General features: G+C 43.7%; 2 protein-coding genes across 2 annotated transcripts; one reads left to right on the top strand and one right to left on the bottom strand.

Annotated features, from left to right (window-relative positions):
• Window positions 1-4,468: 4,468 nt before the first annotated feature.
• On the top strand, window positions 4,469-8,512 carry LOC123431210 (probable cytokinin riboside 5'-monophosphate phosphoribohydrolase LOGL10). The gene is made up of 7 exons (XM_045115040.1): window positions 4,469-4,799; window positions 5,167-5,264; window positions 5,408-5,438; window positions 7,108-7,207; window positions 7,622-7,692; window positions 7,782-7,925; window positions 8,135-8,512. Exons 1-7 carry the CDS (start codon window positions 4,698-4,700, stop codon window positions 8,213-8,215), a joined length of 627 nt encoding a protein of 208 aa, XP_044970975.1. The 5' UTR covers window positions 4,469-4,697; the 3' UTR covers window positions 8,216-8,512.
• Window positions 8,513-19,709: 11,197 nt separating this feature from the next.
• LOC123409690 lies at window positions 19,710-21,406 on the bottom strand. Its single transcript, XM_045102557.1, has one exon. The coding sequence runs from the start codon at window positions 21,282-21,284 to the stop codon at window positions 20,052-20,054; it is 1,233 nt and encodes a 410-aa protein (XP_044958492.1). The 5' UTR covers window positions 21,285-21,406; the 3' UTR covers window positions 19,710-20,051.
• Window positions 21,407-21,715: the final 309 nt, after the last annotated feature.

The following is a 21,715-nucleotide window of genomic DNA, read 5'->3' as shown; positions in this document are numbered from 1 at the left end:
TCGATATTATTGTTTCTAAGTTTGTGGAAGGCAAGTGGTGAGTGGTTACTGCCTCATACTTCGTATGCTATGTTGGTCTGGCAACCTCGGAGTAAGGTGTGTCTAGTGTAAATGAGACCATGGGCTGACACCTCATGGGACAAGAGTGGTAAGTGAAAGCATGTCGGGGTGTGATGGTAGTAACCCTGAGTTAATTCCTTCAACAAGATTGTGTGGTGATAACCCCTACAGGGAAATAGTAAGCCTCCTAAGTTGACCTAGATCGAGTCTTGTGTGTGTGTCACCTTACCTTCGTGCTGCCACATGTCTTTCTGAAAGGGAATGCAGTCTAATAGGTCATAATCTATTACCACGCACACACCAAGTAGAGAGGTCGGGATAAAGGTATCGCTGGACTAAATCCAGTAATCCGGTCAGGGGGCATGGGTGTTTCCGGTATGGGACCGAGAGGGAACGGTCGTTCCCTTCTAGTGCGCGGTACAAATTTGATCCCATGCTAGTCGAGGTTGGAGCCTCCCCGTCTTATGGTTTTTCTCTTGCAGCGTAGTCTGAGTGATGTCAGTATTCGCGGGAGAAAAATGGGTGTGTATTGGTTCTGAGAGTTTACTTCTAAAAACCGTATGCGGGATTAGTCCGAGTGACAAACCCCTGGGTTGTGGGTAAAGAGTACATCCTCTGCACAGTCAAAACTATTCGAGTAGCCGTGTCCACGATCAAGGACGACTAGTTGACTAGTCAAGTGTCGTTCTGAGTGTCAGTCTTCGGAGGAATTTAAAGAAATCGTGAGACTAATGACGAAATGTGGTGGATGATCATACTATTATTATTACTGTGGACTAACCCCTATGATTATGAGTGATGGATATCCGTGGGACGGTTCTACCTCCTGGATATTCCATAGTTATTATTGTTTCTTATAAGCCCTTTTTGTGGTGTCGCTTAGACGCCCGACTGTGGCATGCTCATTATTATTTCTTATAAGCCCTTTATGTGGTGTCGCTCAGATGCCCGACTATGGCATGCTCATTATTATTTCTTATAAGCCCGTTCAGTGGTGTCGCTTAGACGCCTGACTGTGGCAACTGTTATTATTTGCCTGTGAGCCCTTTAAGTGGTGTCGCTCCGATGCCCGACTACGGCACACATGCTATTACTTATTCATGGTTACCTTCCTTGCTTGTTTATACAACATAGGTGGAAATTGCTTATCTGCATGAATGCATCCATGTATTAAATTCTAATTGGATGGTATAGTTATTAAGTGAATTATGCATGCATCTCACCTGCTTTAACTTATTTGATTTCTTGATGTTTGCGAGTACATTCAAAATACTCACTGGTTTGTCCCTGGCTATTGTCTTGGCCAGATTGCAAAAGGAGAGGAGAATGATGCCGTCAACCTCGGGACCTAGGAGCCCATGATAGCAGCCTTGTGAGATAGGAATTTATCCAGGTCAACTGTTCCTATGGGGATGGAGTCCCCTAGACACCGGAGATTCCTCGAGTCGCTTCTGTCGTCAACCTCACACATCTGTCCAAACAGAATATCCAGATTTTGTATTTTGCTTGGATATTCTAGGGTGTCTTCTGGTCCAGACCAAATCGTCAAAAAGTTTCGTCACGTTTGGACTCCGTTTGGTATGGATTTTCTAGAAAAACAATAAAACAAGCAAAAAATAACAACTATCCCTAGGCATTGAGTTAATAGGTTAGTCCCAAAAATGATATAAAATTCCATATAAATATCCAAGATTGATAAAATAATAGCATAGAACAATAAAAAAATTATAGATACGTTGGATACGTATCGTGCCACTAGTTTACATAGTGTCATGTCGCCGAGGAGGTAGCTTGTGGGAGTGTGGAGGGGCCAAGATTTGAAAGGTAGCCAACTCTTGATATCTGGATGGTATCCCCGACGAGTAATGGCCTGCAAGTGCATAGAGTTTAGTTGTAGATTTTTCGAAGTAAGAGTATCGATCCCACATGGAGCACACAAATTAAGCATTTTCTCTTGTAGTGAACTAAGGATTTGTGCCTGCAAGTAATTGTAGACTCCAAGTAAACTGAGGGCGGAAATAAATATTAATTTGGTAAAGAAAGAACTGAAATTAAATAACATGAAAGTAATAAAAATAGTAGCACAAGTAACAAGTGAAATTGACAAAGGAGTGAGGCGCTGTCAGGGAGTCTCGAATTCCCATTGGTATGTTTCTAACACAACCAATGCATGTGCATAGTATAGTATGGATACTTGGGATACTCTTGAAGATTATGTTTTGGGTGGAGCCGGGTACATGACACGTTCTACTCTGGGTAGGCTTCCTTCCACACACGTCACTGTCGTAGTCAAAATGCTCTTGTGTGGTATTTTGATTTCTTGATGATTAGTGTAAGTTCAGAACTTTGTCCACTTCCAGTTAATCGAATATAGCTAGCCTCATTAGTATCAAGCACTGTTCCAAATATCCCTTGGTATGCCGATAAATCGGTCGACTTATCGCTTACCGGTGTGTGACCGATAAGATAAATCGACCGATAAGCTGACCAATATGCCCATAAATCGGCCGATGTATCGATAAATCGGGCGATTCACCCCTTATCCTAGGTCGATCGATAAGTTCCCGATAAGAGATATCCCCAACATTGGTATCAAGCATTGCCTACTCTCCCATTAAGACTTGGTGCGTCACTGATGTGTCTTAATCTAGTGGGAGAGCTTTCCCATGTTCTCCTTTGTGTAAGCGGAGATGCAAAACTACGATGGTGTGTGGTTGATGACTTGGTCCCAAATAGAAGGGAAGCACCGAAGGGTTAAATGTTCTAAAGTGCAATGGTGAGGATAACGACATGGTAAGGTGATAAGTTTAAACTTAAATGTATTAGATGTGTAGTGTTATGTGAACATTCGGAGTGAGTGAAATAAATGTATCATTAGTGTGTATCAAATTGTATTGGCAAAGTTTATTGTAAGAGATATGCATGTCTTTGTGTATGTGATGACATATGAAGAATGCAATGTTTATATGTTCTTCTTGTATTTTGTATTGCCTTCATAATTTGTGAGTTGATGTTCATTACTTGTTATACCCGCCTCCGCGCAACGGAGGATCACTGATAACCCCTTTTGTTATGCCTTGTTGATAGTTATCACATATCGCGGAGCCGTTTAATTGTATAACACATCACTCACCATCCAAGAAGCTCATTTGTAATGAACAATCATGACTAGTCGTGAGCCTGTCTAGACAAAAGTGTGTCGGTGATGATGTAATCTGGTCGGTCTATGCTATTCGGTTTTGTAGTAGTGTTCGAGTAGTTTGGCGAAACATCCCCGTTGGAAACACAGTTGAGGGAGGGGAGCGCAAGTCATAACCTCCGACAACCAACATCGCACCACATCCATGAGTCCTGGTTGCCTAACTAGGAAGGATTCAAAGTGGGAGTTTGTGGAACACTCGGGTATGGGGCAATGCAGGTGGTATGGTCTCACCCAATCCTGGCCATTACCCGAAGGAAGCACAAAGGAAGCCGCGGATCCCATTCCACTGACACCGAAGCCCTACTCAGCTCACTATGAATGGGGATAGCTTGTTTGTTTGGTATACATGAATCTCGACCCTACCAGGCAATCTGGTGGAGGGAAAGGGCTGCTATGCAAGTGTTCAACATTAACATCCTAGGTTGTCAATATTAGATGATCTTTTATCGCCCGACATCCTAATAAGATCGAAATCTTCCCGGGCCACCACTCGAAGGGGGACAACCTTCAATCGTAGCACGCATCACATAGTGTAAAGTTGTCAAGCGACTACGATCGACCAAGCCATACAAGCTAATAAGTTTGCATTTAAAAAACAAGATGGCATACATACATACTCATTGAAGAACTCTCCACGATCCATATCTTTCATCTCAAAGGCTTCCACCATCAAACCAAGAGAGGTGAAGTGGTCATGACCAAGACCTTGATGTTTCTATCTCGCGTGATGGGAGGAGGACATCTTTTTACACCTTACTACGTGTTAATGCTACCTTAGTGAAAGTTTAAAGCTGAGTGGGGGTAATCTCGTTGGATCCGGCAATGAAATTATGTTTTTGGCGGGAGCTTCACAAAACCTCTGGTGAATAACGAAGAAGCTCAAAGCTTGTGAATCGGTGATACGACGATCCTACTCCCCCAAACCCTTGCACGCTTTTTCCCCTAATAAACGACCCAGCGAGCGAGGATAATCCTCGTTCCGCTTTGACGCGGCAAAACCCGATAAGGTGACTCACCCACCCATGCATCAATAGACAGACAGACCCATCCCTGTCCATTTCACGGAAAAGCCCTCGCCATCGTCGCCGGGTGGATGGAGCGATTTTTCTCCATGTGCGCGCATTTATTTCGCTTCCCCTCCGTAGCATCCATCCCTTTCACTTCCCATTCTTCCATCTTCTCTCTCCCCTCCCCACTATTATATAGCCATGGGTGGCGCACTGCCTCCCTCCATCCACCGCCAAGAACCAACAAGCCCTTCCTTCCTTCCTTCCTTCCTTCCTTCACTGTGTTTGTGCTAGCTAGCACCTGACGCCACCACGACCATCGCAAGCGCGACTCCTGCGTGCTTGCTTGCTTGCTAGTAAGAAGTTCAGCACCACCTACCCAGGTAGCTAGCTGGTGAGAGGACAAACAGAGAGAGAGAGAGAGAGAGATGAGGCAGTCGAGGTTCAAGAGGATCTGCGTCTTCTGTGGCAGTAGCCAGGGCAAGAAGAGGAGCTACCATGACGCCGCCATTGAGCTCGGCAACGAGCTGGTACCAAACTAACCATGCCTATCTCTACTTTGGGTTATTCTGTCCGCGACTTCGTGTCCACTTCATGTGCGTGCGTGCGTGCGTACGTAGTCACACCATATGATATATTTTTTTCGAGCCATTTGCTTGCTGCCCAGCTTTCGCCAAAATTCGCCCGATTCCTTCCTCCCCTGGGCTCGTGAAACATGGCCGGCCCTACCGCATTCACGGCTCCATTAAATCGAAATTAAATTAGGGCTATAGCTCTGTTCTGTCCCCACCCTCTTGATCGATGGCGTTCAAGAAGCATGTTTTAATCTGTGATGGCCTCTGCGGTTTATTTGAGTTTACCTGGGTGGTGACTGATGTTGGCACGTTGTTGTCGCAGGTTGCGAGGGGCGTGGACCTGGTGTACGGCGGGGGAAGCATCGGGCTCATGGGGATGGTGTCCCAGGCCGTGCACGACGGCGGCAGGCACGTCATTGGGTACGTAGCAAACTCAGCTCAGCTCGATCTATATATGTTTTTGCTTGTTTTTTTTTGTCGTTTTGTTTTCGCTTTGCTAGCTATTTTGCCTGGTGGATGAATGTGCTGATCACTTGTTTTATCATCTTGCTGTCCATGCGCAGTGTCATTCCCAAGACCCTCATGACCCCAGAGGTATGTCGTCTGCTACTCATCATGCATGTCTACAACTACACGTACTAGGAGGGAATATCATGTCTAGATGCATGTTTTTAAATTAATTAATTATTATTTAACTGAAGGTTCGCAACAACAAAAAGAATGTTCCACAAATTTCTGAAAGAAAGTAGCATCTTCCTAATTTTGAACCTGAAACTCGATTTGCATGTGCTGACGTTTAGGGCGTAGAGTCACTAAGGGCATCTCCAACAGTTTGTTGGTTAGCTTGTTGGTAAAATATGTCATGTCATCAGTCAACACCTTAACATACAACTACTCCAATGGGTTGTATCTAGTTTGCCCAATAAGATGTGAGGTAATAAATAAGGTGCTCTCTCATTCTACATTGGAGCTTCTGCAAGGGTGTTGGTTAATTTACATACAACCTTGTTCTCTTTCCTCATTTATTGCAATGACACATCATCAAAAATCTTATGTGTTAAAATTACCAACAACTATCTTACAACCATTGGAGATGCCCTAATAATCAAATGGGCTTGGGAGTTTGAGCTCCGAAACAAGCACTCCTCTGCCGGTGCTGCAGTCCCGGGGGACATGGCACTTGGGTGCGCAAAAGAATACTATGGTCCTGTTTGTTTCAGAAGTCCCGGAACTTTTTTTTAGTCCCAACTTAAAAGTCTCTAGTCCCTACCCGTTTGTTTTTAGAGATTAAATAGGGACTAGAGGTCATTAAATGACATGTAAAAAAACTATATTACCCTTAGTAATGTAGTAGTAGTTATTAAATGACATGCTAAAAGTAGGGGCATTGTTGAAAAAAGTATCAAAAAGTCTCAAAAAGACCCTCCAATAGGGACTTCTCCAAATAGTCCCAAATAGCCCCTTTTAGTCCTTAAAAGTTCCTCCTGTTTGTTTCACATGAGACTTTTTGGGACTTTTTTTAATCTCTACATCAAAAAGTTACTGGAAACAAACATCCCCTACTACTCCTACCTGGAGGAGCAGCTGTGATCAAGAACTAGTAGTGCTCTGCTTTTGGCACAAATCCAGATCTCGGCGTGAGGATAAACTAGTGCAAAAAGCGCAGCTAGTAGAGCAATCTGCTGCCACCAAAAGCCTTGCCATGGCAGCATATTGGGTTATTGGCATCATCTCCTTTCTAATCTGCCTACTAGGGATAAAGAGGGGTTGCCTTCTTTGGCTCCCCGGCCATCATGTTTTCTGCACAATAATGTGTTTCCATGATACAGTACGCACTAGGGTCGCCGTATTGTGGTTTATCCTGTACTACCATGTCACATCATTGATACACACAAAATTAAGTCGTGGTTCAGAGGACTCTCATCTTCGTGCATATCCGGAGTAAATTTTTCTTTTGTGTTGGCACATTTTGTGGCTTTGCTGTGGTCCTCCGCCTCCTGCTTGTCCTTTCACCATTGCCCAAGGAGGTAGTAGTAAAAAGAGAGCGGATGTTTGAACAATCTGATGGCATTTTCGGCCCCCGTTAATTGAGCACAATCATGCCCCTTCTTGGGAATGTGCTATGGTTTGTCTCCGCAAACACAAAGAGACCAAGCATCATGGCATCACAGAGACTCATTTCTGGTGTTTCCTTTTGCAGCATAGCATGGGTGATGAGCGGAAAAACAAAACAATGTTGATGTTTTCTCTGTCTCTCTTTCAGATAAGCGGTGAGACAGTGGGGGAGGTGAGGGCAGTGGCAGACATGCACCAGAGGAAGGCAGAGATGGCAAGGCACTCTGACGCCTTCATAGCCCTTCCTGGTGAGTCACAAGTACAACAACTCAGCACTCACATGTAGTGATATTAGCCTGCAATTTTACCTCGCCAGGATCGGGTGTGGAACATTCATTGCTCTGCAGAAATCCATGGCAGGTTACAGTCAAGTGGTAGATCAGGCTGTAACTTGGGCGTTTTTCACATGTCTATCTAAAAATTGAAAGCTAGCCCCAGATCCCTCCCATGTATGAGCCTGGTCCAGGTAGCAGGTGTAAATTCCCAATAATTGGTGCATACGTTGTATCTAGTAATAGCATCACCCGGCCAGCCCAGCGACCCACTGAGTACATGCATGCATGGAGGCGTCGGAGCTGCTCATGTCCCATGTCTTGGTGTACTACCAAGTAGGAGTACGTACCAACTTATTCATGTGAGTTATGTGTCGACTTTCGATGCAGGAGGCTATGGTACACTGGAGGAGCTGCTCGAAGTGATTACATGGGCGCAGCTTGGCATCCATCACAAGCCAGTACGGACTGTCCTTTTGTCGATCCTTCCTTGCTTGCTTCAGGTTGAAAAATATCTGAACGCAATGTGACGTCCGGTTCCTTGCTTCAGGTTGGGCTGCTGAACGTGGACGGGTACTACAACTCGCTGCTGACTTTCATCGACAAGGCGGTGGAGGAAGGGTTCATTAACACCAGCGCGCGCCGCATCATCGTGCTCGCCCCCACCGCGGAGGAGCTCATGGAGAAGCTCGAGGTCAATGTCATCTCCTCATCCTGAACCTGAACTCTTTTTTTCCCGAAACGGAGACAAAAAAATTGACTCGTCGATTAATTAAGAAGAAGATAATTGCCTGGTTAATTTATGGAAATCTGGGCGAAAACCGTACAAACAAACTAAATGAACCTGAACTCGCGCGTATAAAACTCTGCATCTGACCGATGGGAATGCTTGTCTCTGTTCAGGATTATGTGCCTTACCACGACAGGGTGGCGTCGAACCTCAACTGGGAGATAGAGGCCGAGATAGAGCACTTAGGGTACTGACCAAGACGTTGTGGCTGCAGCCAAGGGCGAGCCCGGCCGCGGTTGCCATGTGTTTAACTCTGATGATTTGGAGTGATGGATTGATGAAGGGGTTTCCGTTGTTTGACTCTTGTTGTTGTACTACTAGCAAATTATGCGAGCGTGCGTGCGTTTTGTATATGTTGTGCTTTCATCGGGGACGGCTTAAGGATATTGTAAAACCTGATCGGTTTCAAGCTCCCTCTGTCCATCTCTACCTACTTAATTAGTACTACTGCTGCTGCTGGTATCAATCAATATATAATGTTAGTTTTTCAAGGTTGTGAATCCATTCACAACAACATGTATTATGGCACTTCCTAAGAAAAAGGGGTACTATAGCAGTGTGCACAAGTCACAACTTTGGTCGGTCAAGCTCATAATTGAATCGAGAGATGTGTGTGTTCCACTAAACCATTACCCCGAAGCTATAGTTTATTTTGTGTCTTTCATGTTTGTATTTGGTTTTCATTCGGGTTTTCTTATATTATCAGGAGATGTATGATGCATATGCACCTGGATGGACAATAAAAAAAAGCACTACATATTTTTTTTTAAATAAAAAATTTTATAGATGTCCGTATTAGTGTCGTAAGCATGCTTGACAATTTTCATACAAAACGGAGCAGTAGTGTTTCGTTGGTAAAAAAATAAATTTAGGTGTTACATTTTGGGAAAACAAGTGATGTTCATTTTTTTTGCATAGGCTAAAATACTTAACTTTTTTCTCTAAAAATTTGCAGGTAGCATTCGGATGTGACAAAGAACACACGGAAATTTTATTGAAATTATTTTAACATTTCAAAATTCATTATCCACGACAGGAGCGCGTACTCCCGGGGCCTAATTGCATTTTCGAATTTTCGAATTTAGTTTTCTCTTCTTCTTTTCTTGCATGTCGATATATTAGTAGAAAGAAATTGAACAACACAAGAAAGACAACATAACTAGGTGCCAAGGGACAAGAGACCGGGTTGGCCTCCGTGATCATGTCTAAGTCTCGCTTCAAGGGCAGTGCTATGTCTCGTTTACAGGGAGACCTAGCGTGCTCTCGCGTCAGGCGCATCCCTAGATAGACTGGCCCAATCGCGCGGGAGACCACGGCCTTGTATTTTTACTTTTTTTTTACTGTTCTTCCTTTTTTACTTCCGTTTATAGTCCAAACAAATTATGTGGGAAAATTGATCATGTATCTATAAAATATTAATCAACATTTGAAAATGTTAAATAAGTATTTCAAAATATCTACTCCCTCCGTCCTAAATAAGTGTCTTAACCTTAGTACAACTTTGTACTAGAGCTAGTATAAAGTTGAGACAGTTATTTTGAGACAGAGGGAGTAATCAACTGTTTGAAAATATTGTATATATATTGAAAAAACATTGACCATGTATTAAAAAATGCAAAACTTGTATTTGAAAAATATTAATCAAGCATTTAAAAAATGTAAAATGTGTATGTAAAAAGTGTTGAACATGTATCCACAAAATCGTCAATGTTGCATCTGAAAAATATTAATCAAGCATTTGAAAATGTTAAAATATGTATAGAAAACAAAGTTGACCTTGTATTAAAAATGTAAATATTATATTTCAAAAATAATAATCAAGCATTTCAAAAATGTGTATAGAAAAAGTATTGACCAGGTATTGGAAAATTGTTAACCAAGAATTTAAAATGTTAAATATGCACAAAAAATGTTTCTCATGTATACACAAAATTGTACCCAATGGGTGTGAAAAAAAGTTGATCATGTATATAGAGAGTTTTAATCAAGCATCTGGATTAGTTGTTAAAAAAGTATTTAAAAATATATTACTAAAGAATATGGAAAATGCTAAATGTGTGTAGAATTTTTTGTGACAATGTATTAAATTAAGAAAAATATTAGTCAAGCAACTGAAAATGTCAAAATGTATATAGAAAAGTATTGACCAAAAATGTGAATCATATATATGAAAAATATTAATCAAGTGCTTGAAAATATTTAAAATATGTATAGAAAAAATGTTCACCATCTATTAAGAATATATTAAACCATGTATTTTGAAAATGTTAAGTGTGTATGAAAAGATGTTTTTCATGTAGAATATTAACCAAAAGATACAAAGAAAAACAAAAAAATGGAAAATAAAGAAAAGAAACTAAGTAAAAAAAATTAAATCAAAAAAAGAAGTACAAAAGTACTGAAAAAGTGAAAATTGATAAAGAAACAAAGGAAAGCAAAAAAAATCCGTTGGAAACCAAAAAGGCAAAAAAACAGAAGAAAACGAGTGCATGAAAAAAAGAATCAAAGAAAACAAAAAAAACAGAAACAAAACCAAGAAAAGAAACAAAACCTTAAGAAAATAAAAAAATAAAAAAACCATGAAAACCGAGAAAGAAATGGAGAATATTGGTTGAAAGAAGAAAAAACAATGAAAAACTAAAGGAAAAGGATATAAGAACAGAAAAAGAAAGAAAACAAAAAAGAGAGAGATTGCGAGGGCGTGAATCGAAATTAGACTGGCCCAATGTTGCACGTGGGAGCGGGGACAACTTTCACGCGAGGGCTACATATATCTTGCATGAACGAGATATACGAAATCACTTAGAGTATCTTCAATAGAAGACGCAAACTTGCAGATGTAAATCTACATCTCCAAAAAGTGCTTTTTACATATTCATCATAGAGGCAACTTCAACAAGTGATGTATATAGGAGATGTAATAGAGCAACTTCAATAGATAATGCAAAATGGAGATTTTAAAACTAGTGGGCAGTGGGGACGGTGGTGGCACGACGTGATTTAGAGCGGCAGTGTCGGGGAAGCGTCAGGGCCGGGACAACGGTGCATGGGGGAGGTGGAGGAGCGCTAGATGGGTGGAGGGGGTGGTGAATCGAGACGAAGGCGGTGCGAATCATGGCGGTGGAGCAATGGTGGTGCAACGACACGGGAGCGGCGATCCGAGGCGAAGAGAAGAGGAGGAGTGACTACCATACCCTGTGTTTTGTATCACATCATTAGTTTAATAAACCTTAAAAATTTGGACAAACAAAAACTTTTTGAGTGCATGTGATGCTTGAATTGTTTGCCATTTGCTAGCTTGCTTGTTTGTGCTTTAATTCATAAAAATCCTCCTACTCTCAAAATTCATATCCTTCAAATCTTTGCCCAATCATTATGCCATGTGTATATGACATAAAAATGTTTTTATACAAAATTATTTTGGCCAAAAAGCATTTATTGAATTTAGGTTTTCAAGAACCCCTCAATTGAGGTTTGAACTACAAGTCCTCAAATTACGGTGAATATTTATGATCAAAGATTTTATTTGAAACCTATTGTCTATAATACTTCCCAAAACCACAAAAAAAATATTTTAAAATTTATATTTGTATTTTATTTAAATGCTTTTTGTGAGGCCAAAATGGTCTTTTATATGGGGGAATTATTTTTATGTATGAAAAATATTTGAGAAAATTTAGGGTAACTGAGTGGACATATATTTCTCATATATATGAGTTTCAACACATGTTCATGTCAAAGTATTAGGAAAAACCATCCAAAACAATTTCTGGACATTTCAAGTATTTGAAATATAACTATAATAAATATTTTCAAATAAATCCAGGAAAATTCCAGAAAATCACATATGCCTCATATGATGATATTGCCAAGTTTCACCTCAATCTAAATTATTTTGCTTCACAAAAGTGCCCTAAAACCCTCTTTGTCCATATCTAACTTTGAACAAGTTTACATTGCCAAGTATCACCAATTGAGCTCAAACTTTATGGACATGTTTAAACTCTCTAATAATGAATCTACACCAAGTGGTGTATCAAGGAGAATAGTGTAGCTTAGCTAGATCAAAATAAAACAAATTTTGTTGATTTCTAGGGTTTGCAATAATTACATTGGTCACTTTTTCCAAATGAGCTGCAAATTGGTGAGATGGTGTGGATGTTGGGGCATAGTTTATGCCTAAGTAATTTTGGTGATTGATGACAGTACCGCAAAGGACTAACCGTGTGTGTTAAGATTTCAGATAACACACGTCAACGGCAGAAGACGTCTCGCCCCTCGCTCGTTGAACAGAAGGCCGACGTTCTCTACGATTCTCTTTATTTGAGTCATAGGAAAGTCGTACTATTAAGAGGGGAACCGTAGTGGAAAGGTTTGGGTGGAATCAATCTTTGCACGCGCACACTTCACATATTTTCCCCCTTGCCGGCATCTTTGGAGTGGCTCCCGCCTTTGTGTTTCCTTCTTCTTTGCAAATGGTCCCCCAACGGTAGTACCGCTGGCCCTAGCGGTAGTACCGATGGAGTGCTAGCGGTAGTACCGCTGCAGCCAGCGGTAGTACCGCTAGCTGGCGGTAGTACCGCCCCTGGTCAGCGGTAGTACCGCTCCAGGAGCTTAGTACCACCTGCCTAGCGGTTGTACGTGGACGGACCTTTTTGCGAAGACTTTCTTGGCGATGGTAGAGCTTATGCACTACCAGGGGCCCAGCGGTAGTACCGCTGCAGCCAGCGGTAGTACCGCTGCATCCAGCGATAGTACCGCTAGACTCGGACTGTGAGTGGGAAAACGGTTGGATTCCCCCCCACTATATAAAGGGTTCTTCTAGCTGTGGAACCCTATCTCTTACCCTCCCAAGCTCCATTGTTGCTCCCTAAGCTCAAAAGTGCCCGATCTCTCTCCCTAGCCAATGAAACTTGTTGATTCTTTAGGGACTGGTTGAGAAGGCCTAGATTCACACTTCCACCAAGAGAAAAGTTGATTCCCCCACCAATCCCTTGCGGATCTTGTTACTCTTGGGTGTTTGAGCATCCTAGAGGGTTGAGGTCACCTTGAAGCCACATTCCATTGTGGTGAAGCTTCGTGGTCTTGTTGGGAGCCTCCAAGCTTTGTGTGGAGTTTGCCCCAACCTCGTTTGTAAAGGTTCGGTCGCCGCCTTCAAGGGCACCTATAGTGGAATCACGGTACCTTGCACCGTGCGAGGGCGTGAGGAGAATACGGTGGCCTTAGTGGCTTATTGGGGAGCATTGTGCCTCCACACCGCTCCAACGGAGACGTACTTCCTATCAAAGGGAAGGAACTTCGGTAACACATCCTCGTCTCCATCGGTTCCACTTGTGGTTATCTCTAACCTTTACTTTGTGTATGCTTATGTTGTCGTCTATCTCTTACTTGTCCTAGTAGCTCTCGTTGTTAGCTTCATTAGGGTTCACCCCATTGTTATTATATTTGTGAACCCGTATGTTGTTTACCCTAACTTGCTAAGATTAATTAAAAAGTGGTCGTTGCCTATTCACCCCCCTATAGTCAACCATATCGATCCTTTCAATTGGTATCAGAGCCACATCTCTTTATTAAGGGTTTAACCACCCGAAGAGTATGGAAGGCGAAGAGGGAATTAACCATGGGCAACCCGAGGCCATGGACTTGACTTCGGTCACAAGGGACGACTTGAATACGGCTAGGGCCGCCCTCAAGACGTCCTTGACGAACGAAGTCAAGACCATGCTTAAAGAGTTAATTGAGGGATTTAAAAGTTCACCCGAACCGGCGATAGTGGTTAAACCCACCGTCACCGATTCGGAGGCCAACTCCTCTAAGGAAGCGGCTAAAGGTATGCGACCTTCCTCATCTCACGAAAAGGATGGGACTGGAACATATGCCTCAGTTCCACCCCCCATGGTCTATGGAGGATCCGTTCCCGCACCGCGTCTTAATCCTGTTGGTCCTCCTCCTAAGCTTGTAAAATGTGACTTTGCTAACTGGGTATTTTCTATTAAGTCTCATTTGAATCACAGCTCAACAAACTTGTGGAGAATCATCGAGCAAGGATATTATCCCCATGATCCAAGCAACCTCACTCCAAGAGAAGATGTAGACAATCAATACATTCACTCCGCTTTGTTTATTCTCGAGTCCGCAGTGCCACCTGAAGATCTTCCTCACTTGCGTCCCTTCACTTTGGCCAAGGATTGTTGGGAGCATATTATGGTGTTGTACAAGGGAAGCTCAAGCATTCAACGATCCAACTATGAAGTGATACTTGATAAGGCCGATGAGTTTGTGATGAAGGAAGACGAGGACCCTCCTGATCTCTATCGGAGGGTGACCGCTATTGCTGTGGCACTCAAGGATCATGGAAGCAATGATGTGGATGATACATGGGTCAAGCGCAAGTTTCTCAAAGCCATCATGCCTTTCAAAAAAGCCATGTCATCTGTCGTTCGTCAGCGGCCAGACTTCCACTCCTTGTCTTCTAGTTAGGTGTTGGATGAATTCATTGCAATGTCAATCATGAACGAAACAGCCGACAATGCACTTGCTCGTGTTCGCTCAAAGACAACTTCACCCAACCTTGCGTTGAAAGCAAAAACAATGTTTGAAGAAGAAGAGGATGAGGAAGAGGAGAGCTGCCCTGAAGACACAAAGTATGCCTATCATGAGCACATGGCTCTTGCATCAAGGCAATTCTGGGGCAACAAAAGGAACTCAAGACCCACCTTCACCAAGAACAACTCGAGTGGATTCAAACCCAAACAACGAGTAAGGACATGTTATAACTGTGGTAACGTGAGTCACTTCGTGGCCGAATGTCCCTATGAGAAAAGGGAAGACAACGGGGGCAAGCTCATTCGCAAAGACAAAACCAAATCATTTCCAATCAAGAACAACTTTGTGAAGAAACCCCACCCAAAAGGGATGGTGGCCCTTGAAGAGTACCCTTCCGATGATGATGATGATGATGATGATACAGTGGCAACGACAACTGTTGCTATTGCCACTACATCTCCCCAAAAGGTGTCCCTCTTCAACGCCCCCAACGAGAACCACATCACCAAGTGCCTCATGGCAAAAGGTATCAATCAGGTAACTCCCATCATTAAGACCAACATCGCTACTGCTCCTTCATTGTTAAATTGTGTTGATGATAGTGATGTTGGGGAACTTAATGAGCATGATCTTGATAAGTTTCTGTGCACTATTAAAGAAGAATCCAAGAAGCACTTTGTTGCTCTCTTGGAACAACTGGGTGAGGCCACAGACCTCATTGAGTCTCATGAGGAGACCATCTCCGAGCTTCAGGGACACACTCGTGACTATGCCGATGAAATTGCTGAATTATCTATTGCTCTAGAAAAGGAGCGCACTCTTCGTTTGGCTCTTGAGGAGTCATATAACGATGACTGTGCTAAAATGCAAAAGAAACTAGATCATGATGTGGTTCTTACTCGTATGCTTAAGTCTGAAAAGTATGCTCTTGGGGTTGGCCATGATAGACTCAAAGAGGAGTTTGACACACTTGACAAGGCCCACAAGGTCTTGAAAGGTGTTCATTTCTCTCTGAAAGAGTCTCATGATCAACTCCAAGCAAATCTTACCAAGGAAATCTCTACTTGTCCTCCCTTTGTGTTAATTGATAATGCTTGTGCAACTAATCCCTGTTGTGAGCATGTACATCTTGTGGAGGAAAATGCCAAGTTAAAGGAGAAACTTGAGAAGGGCCTTGTGGCATGCATACAAGGTGAGAAGAGCCTGAACGACATCTTGAGCACTCAAAAAGGTGTTGTAGGAAAGGAGGGACCTGGACTTACCTCCAAGTCAAAAGGTAAAAGGAGGAACAGGAACAAACGATCTCCTACCCTCATGGACATCCTTGTCAAAGAGGGTGAGGGGACTCAGAAGGTGAACAGGAACAAGGTGGACTATGGAAACCTCAAGAAGGGCAAAACCATTCCTACTAACACAGCCGGCAAACTCAATTCTTCTTATGTCTTATGTCGTGCTAGTGATGGCCATGTTTATGCCAGATTTGTTGGTTCCTACGATGAGTATATTGAATGGGCTATCTGGGTTCCTAAGACCCTTGTCTCTAACATGAAAGGACCCATTAAAAAATGGGTACCTAAAACCAAGTCTTGATCTATTACAGGAGTTTGCTTCCGGTGGGGTGTCATGGTTGCTCGATAGTGGAGCAACAAATCATATGACCGGAAGCAAGGACTTAGTGGTGGATGTGCATCCTTCTCCATCTATTCCCACCCATGTCCAATTCGCCGATGCATCCTCGTCAAAGGTATTGGGATTTGGTAAGGTGGTCGTCTCTCAAGAGTTATCTATTGAGAAGGTCATGCTTGTTGAGTCACTTGCCTACAATTTACTTTCGGTTCGTCAACTTGCAATTATGGGTTTTTTCACATTCTTTAATCTTGATACTGTGGTCCTCCAGAGGAGCAAGACTCTTAAAGTAGCCTATGTTGGATATGTCGAAAATGGTCTTTATGTGGTGAACTTCTCAAAGCGACCCACTAAGACCGCGACGTGTTTAATGGCTAAAGTTGATGTTGGCTGGCTTTGGCATCGCCGTTTAGCTCATGTCAATATGAGATCTTTGCAAAGTCTTCTGACAGGGGACCATATTCGTGGACTAACAAATGTGAGTTTTGCTAAAGATCGTGTTTGCAGTGCCTGCATTGAAGGAAAGATTCATGAAACTGCTCATCGTCCAACCACTCTTATCTACACCAAGAGGCCATTGGAGCTTCTCCATATGGATCTGTTTGGCCCTCCATCATTTGATAGTCTTGGAGGCAGAAAGTATTGCTTGGTGATCGTTGACGACTACTCAAGATATACCTGGGTATATTTCTTCAAAAAGAAGAGTGAAACACAACAAACTGTCATCAACTTTGCTAATGAAGCCCAACGTCAACATGAAGCAAAGATCTTGATGATTAGAAGTGACAACGGCACCGAGTTCAAGAACTACACCTTGGATGAGTTTCTAGGTGATGAGGGAATAAAACACCAATATTCAGCACCATATACCCTCAACAAAATGGCGTGGCAGAAAGGAAGAACCGGACCTTGATAGATGCTGCAAGGACAATGGTGGCAGAATTCAAATCTCCATATAACTTCTGGGCAGAGGCCATCAACACAGCATGTCATGCGTCCAATCGGCTCTATATCCGCAAAGGTTTGAACAAGACTCCGTATGAGATTCTAACTGAAAACAAACCCAATCTCAAGTACTTCCGGGTATTCGGTTGTAAGTGTTTCATTCTCAAGAAAGGTGCACGTTTAGCTAAATTTGATTCTAGAGCACATGAGGGCATCTTTGTTGGTTATGCTACAAACTCTCATGCTTACCGTGTCCTCAACAAGTCCACCGGACTCATTGAGGAGACGTGTAACGTGGAGTTTGATGAAAATAATGGCTCCCAAGTGGAGCAAAGTGGTCTTTGTGATGTAGGTGATGAAATTCCTCCCCAAACCATAAGAAGAATAAGGATTGGTCAAATACTCCCCATTGAGGAACCCCTTGTGGCCGAAGGAGAAGGACAATGCTCTACTCAAGTGGAGCCATCACCTCCACAAGCCCCACACGCTTCCGATGAACAAAGAGAAGATTCTCAACAAAATGAACAAGCTCAAGGTCAAGATAAACTGCCCAACAATAATGATGTGTCTCATGATATTCAAGCACTCTCCCAAGACTCCGAACCTGCTCATGATCAAGATCAAGTGCAACCACGAGATCCAGACCAAGTAGAAGCACAAGATCAAGATCAAGAGCGACCACAAATACAAGAACAAACTAGTGAACCTGCTTAAGTCGAAGGACAAGATGTTCAGGATACTGTCTCACAATTCCCTTCTGCAACACCAACAGCCGGTGCCAAGGGAGGCTCACGACATAGCCCCCCAAAAAGTCCCTAGAAACAAACACGCCCATAGCCCCCCCACGGGCCAGTTGAGGCCCCTCGATGTCCGAGACACACCACTAGGGCTAGGCGTTCTGTTTATATGGTTAATACGGTTTGGTTTATTCGGTTCTATATAATTACGGTTTTGAAGAAATAGAAACCAAAATAATCATTCAAAATTTAGAAGCCGAACCATATTAACCATAATATATCGGTTCGGTTTGTTCGGTTAACCGAAAAACCAAAATTCATGCACTTGTCAGTATAAGTGTAATGACTCAAGAGCACTGATTTGGATGGTATAATATGCAAAAAGATAATCACAAGTTCTAGCAACCTTAATATCATTCTATGATTTATTCGGTTAAGCAAACTAGTAACCATAATTAAGTAGAAAAAGCACATGTAACGTGAAATGTATTATGTGCGGTGAAATGTGTGATACCTCCATAGTGTTGCACTTTCGGAAACAAGGTATTACATGGGTATCCCACATATCGGTTTGTTCGGTCTATCCGATTTCTGGGCATAAAAAACCAAACAAAAACAAAACACCGAACAACCTTAAAATTTCCCACGAACCAAAAATCAAACCACCAAATAAACCGACAAATCAGTTAATACGGTTCGATTCGGTTTGGTTTTTCGGGTTTCGGTTTTATAGTGCCCACCCCTACACACCACCATTTCAGGTGCCCCCTCTCTCCCTCTCTTTCACCTCCTGCCGCACGTGCCCCACGCCGCCCAGCTCAGCCAATGGATGGCCTCACACGGGGCGCACACCTGAGCTCGCTCCGCACCCTCTCGACCTCTCCCTGGTCATGGACCATCTCCACGCATGCTCAAGAGTCAGGACATGACTCGAAGTGTCCTCATGTCCTCTATAAACATCGACGGCCTTGTTGAGCTCCTATCCACGATGCTCCGCACCCTCTCGACCTCTCCCTGGTCATGGACCATCTCCATGCGTGCTCAAGAGTCAGGACATGACGAACAACGATGACGAAGAAGCAAGCCGACGTGATCTGACTGATCCACCCGTAGTGCAAAGCTAGCTTCTTCTAGCTAGTCTCGCTCTTGATCGATCATGCGTCGTGGTTGCCGCAAGTAACACAAAACAGCACACATACGTATACAACAGCCAGCCGGCCGAAAGCACACGTATACAACAGCCAGCCATCGATGTATTGCCACACGACCGTATTGTTCATGATTCAGCTCACTGCCAGATACGACCCATGGAGTCTAACGACTCCGTCAAGCTCGTCGACGTAGGCATTGGTGTATGTATGCATGTATGTGTCACCATTATGATATGCTCAGTTGTTTTGAATTTTCTCATGACTCATGCATTGACCAATGAAGCGTTTGATTCAAACAAAGTTAAGATGCTTATTAGAAGATCATGTATATACGTGTCACCCTTCTAAAACCGCGTTATGCATTGGCCGGCGACGTGAAAGACATGTATTGGTGCGATCATATCGGGTCGTCCGGATCGGGACAAGCTGCGAGCACCGGTTCAATATGGAGCAAAATAGGCAAAAAAAACATCGATTTAGCATGCCAGCTAAACGTGACAATTAGGACTTTTCCATCAAGACACTCACAAAATTTTAAACCGAGTAAATTGTGGCAGAACATTTGTTAAATGAGGTAAAATGAATGAAATCCTACTAAATAAAGTAATTACAGTCAAAGATGTCTCGAAACATGGGGTAAAAACCGGAATTCACTCTAAAAAAATGAACCAAACTTGGCAACGGACTGAATAATTACAGTTTTATTAGTAAGAGAAAAAGAGATACAAAATAGTGGTCGACTGAATTATCCGACTTTACAAAATAGTGGTCCACTGAATTATAAATCAGCTCTTAACACTTCCATGCCAAAGGCTTAGTAATTGGACTATTGTAGTCCATTATTCAACAAAGATTCATGGGAGGAATAAGGTTGATGATCTTAAGTGACAAGACATACGTGCTGGTGCTGGTGTTGGTGTTGGTGTGGTGTTTAGATCATTCAAACATAATAACATGGGAAGCTCTGATGCTGCTCCAATACTGGTTCGGATACTTTCATATAAGATGGTCAGTGAAGATCTACCTTACTGGGCTTCGTCACCCTTCAAGAAGGGTCTTCTGAGACAGAACCATGAATACGCCAACCAGTGATTGCTTTTGCCTGCGCCCTCCATCTGCTCTTCAGGATATGGAATTTTTTGGACAACATTTGACCCCAAGTCTAACACAATAGCCCAATCTTGATGCTTGACTGTATCGTGCTCTACAAAGTAGACACAATTTCTCCGGATCATAGTAAACTCCTTTGCACAGAGGGCAAACGCGTCACCGCGGCCCAAGAAAAGCGAGTACTCGCCTAGATCCGTCACCTTGTCCTGCAGCTCCAGGCGCTCCGCTGCCCAATCCGGGCGGAAAACTTCGACAGCCTTTATATTGGGCGCCCGGTACGTAACAACGAGCAGCAATTCGCCATTGAATGCGACCAGGTACCACGTCGGCCTGCCGCCGCCGGGGAACTGTCGAAATCCATGGCGCGCTCGCAGAGAACAGTAAAGGTTGGTTCGCCCGACAACCTTGGGAGGAAAGCGATCAAAAACAAGATCATAGACGTGAAGGCCCCACCCAATGTCGGTGACGTAAAATTTCCCTTGATGGAATGCTGCGCTATCGATTCTGCCGTTTGGGCGCCCGAGCTGCATCGTCCACGCGGCATCTCCGGGCCGCCAGAAGAAGAGCGTCTGGCCCATGGAAGCACTGGTGGTGTAGAGCTTCTGGCTTGCAATTGCCATCCAATCAGGCGAGGTGAGCGGGTCTCCTGAGAGGAAGACTTGGAGAACAAAGGGCAAACAGGGCAGAAAGATCTCAGCTTTAGAGAGGGGCTCCCATAGGAGAAACCGCGTTGGGGATTGCAGGTTGTCCATGAGGGCAAGCCAGCCAAGGGGCGTGCCGCAGCAATATGGTAGGCCCGCCGGCGCCGGCGTGCCCAAGTAGATCCGTCGGCCGCCAAGGGGCAGCCAAAACGAGTGTTGGCCGACCGGGCCAAGCAGGCTCCATGGTTCGCGGCCGGCGACGATCCATGGACGACAGGCGGCTAGACCGGATGTGGATGCGCGCCAGTGGGAGCATACCTGATGGATGTGGATCCGGTCCGCGTCGCCTTCCAGGCGGCCCGAGATCTCCGCGAGGAGGTCCGCCGGGATGGAGGTCCAGCCGGACATCTTTTTTCTTTTGAGGGGTAGCGAGGTGATGCGTTTGGATGATCGTCTGTGGTTTCTCGGTCTTTCACTTTTATCAAGGGCGTGTGTGGTAAGTCGCATCCGAGTCAGGAACGCTGGCGATGGTGCGTTTCGATCGTACGCTGGCTGGGCTTATCGCTATTTATTTTTCTTTTGAGAAACATGGCTTATCGTTATAGGTTGGGCTTCTTTGGGCTGGTCAGCTTGCTAGTTTATTTTTTCTTTTAAGGATCTATTTGTAGCTGCGGTCGATCTCTCGGCATCTTTTGGGCTGGTCCGACTAGTAGCTGAGGTTGATCTTCGGACATCTTTTGGGCTAGTCCCTCATGGAACAAAATCACTAATCGAGTACTCCCTCTGTCGCTTTGATAGAGTCTTTTTCCTCAAGTTAGGATTTTTCTCTCCCTCCGGAGACGATCACGCCATCGATGAGGATCTAGCCTTCCCTGTCGTCGAAACCCTGAAGTTACTCTTGCTCCGTGGGCTTTCCACAAGGGCGGGGCTGCCGGAGT

This window comes from Hordeum vulgare, chromosome 1H (genome assembly GCF_904849725.1).
Source record: "Hordeum vulgare subsp. vulgare chromosome 1H, MorexV3_pseudomolecules_assembly, whole genome shotgun sequence".
Classification (NCBI taxonomy): Eukaryota; Viridiplantae; Streptophyta; class Magnoliopsida; order Poales; family Poaceae; genus Hordeum; species Hordeum vulgare.
Note: the sequence above shows the minus strand (reverse complement) of the source record. Positions and strands in the feature narration are given on the sequence as shown.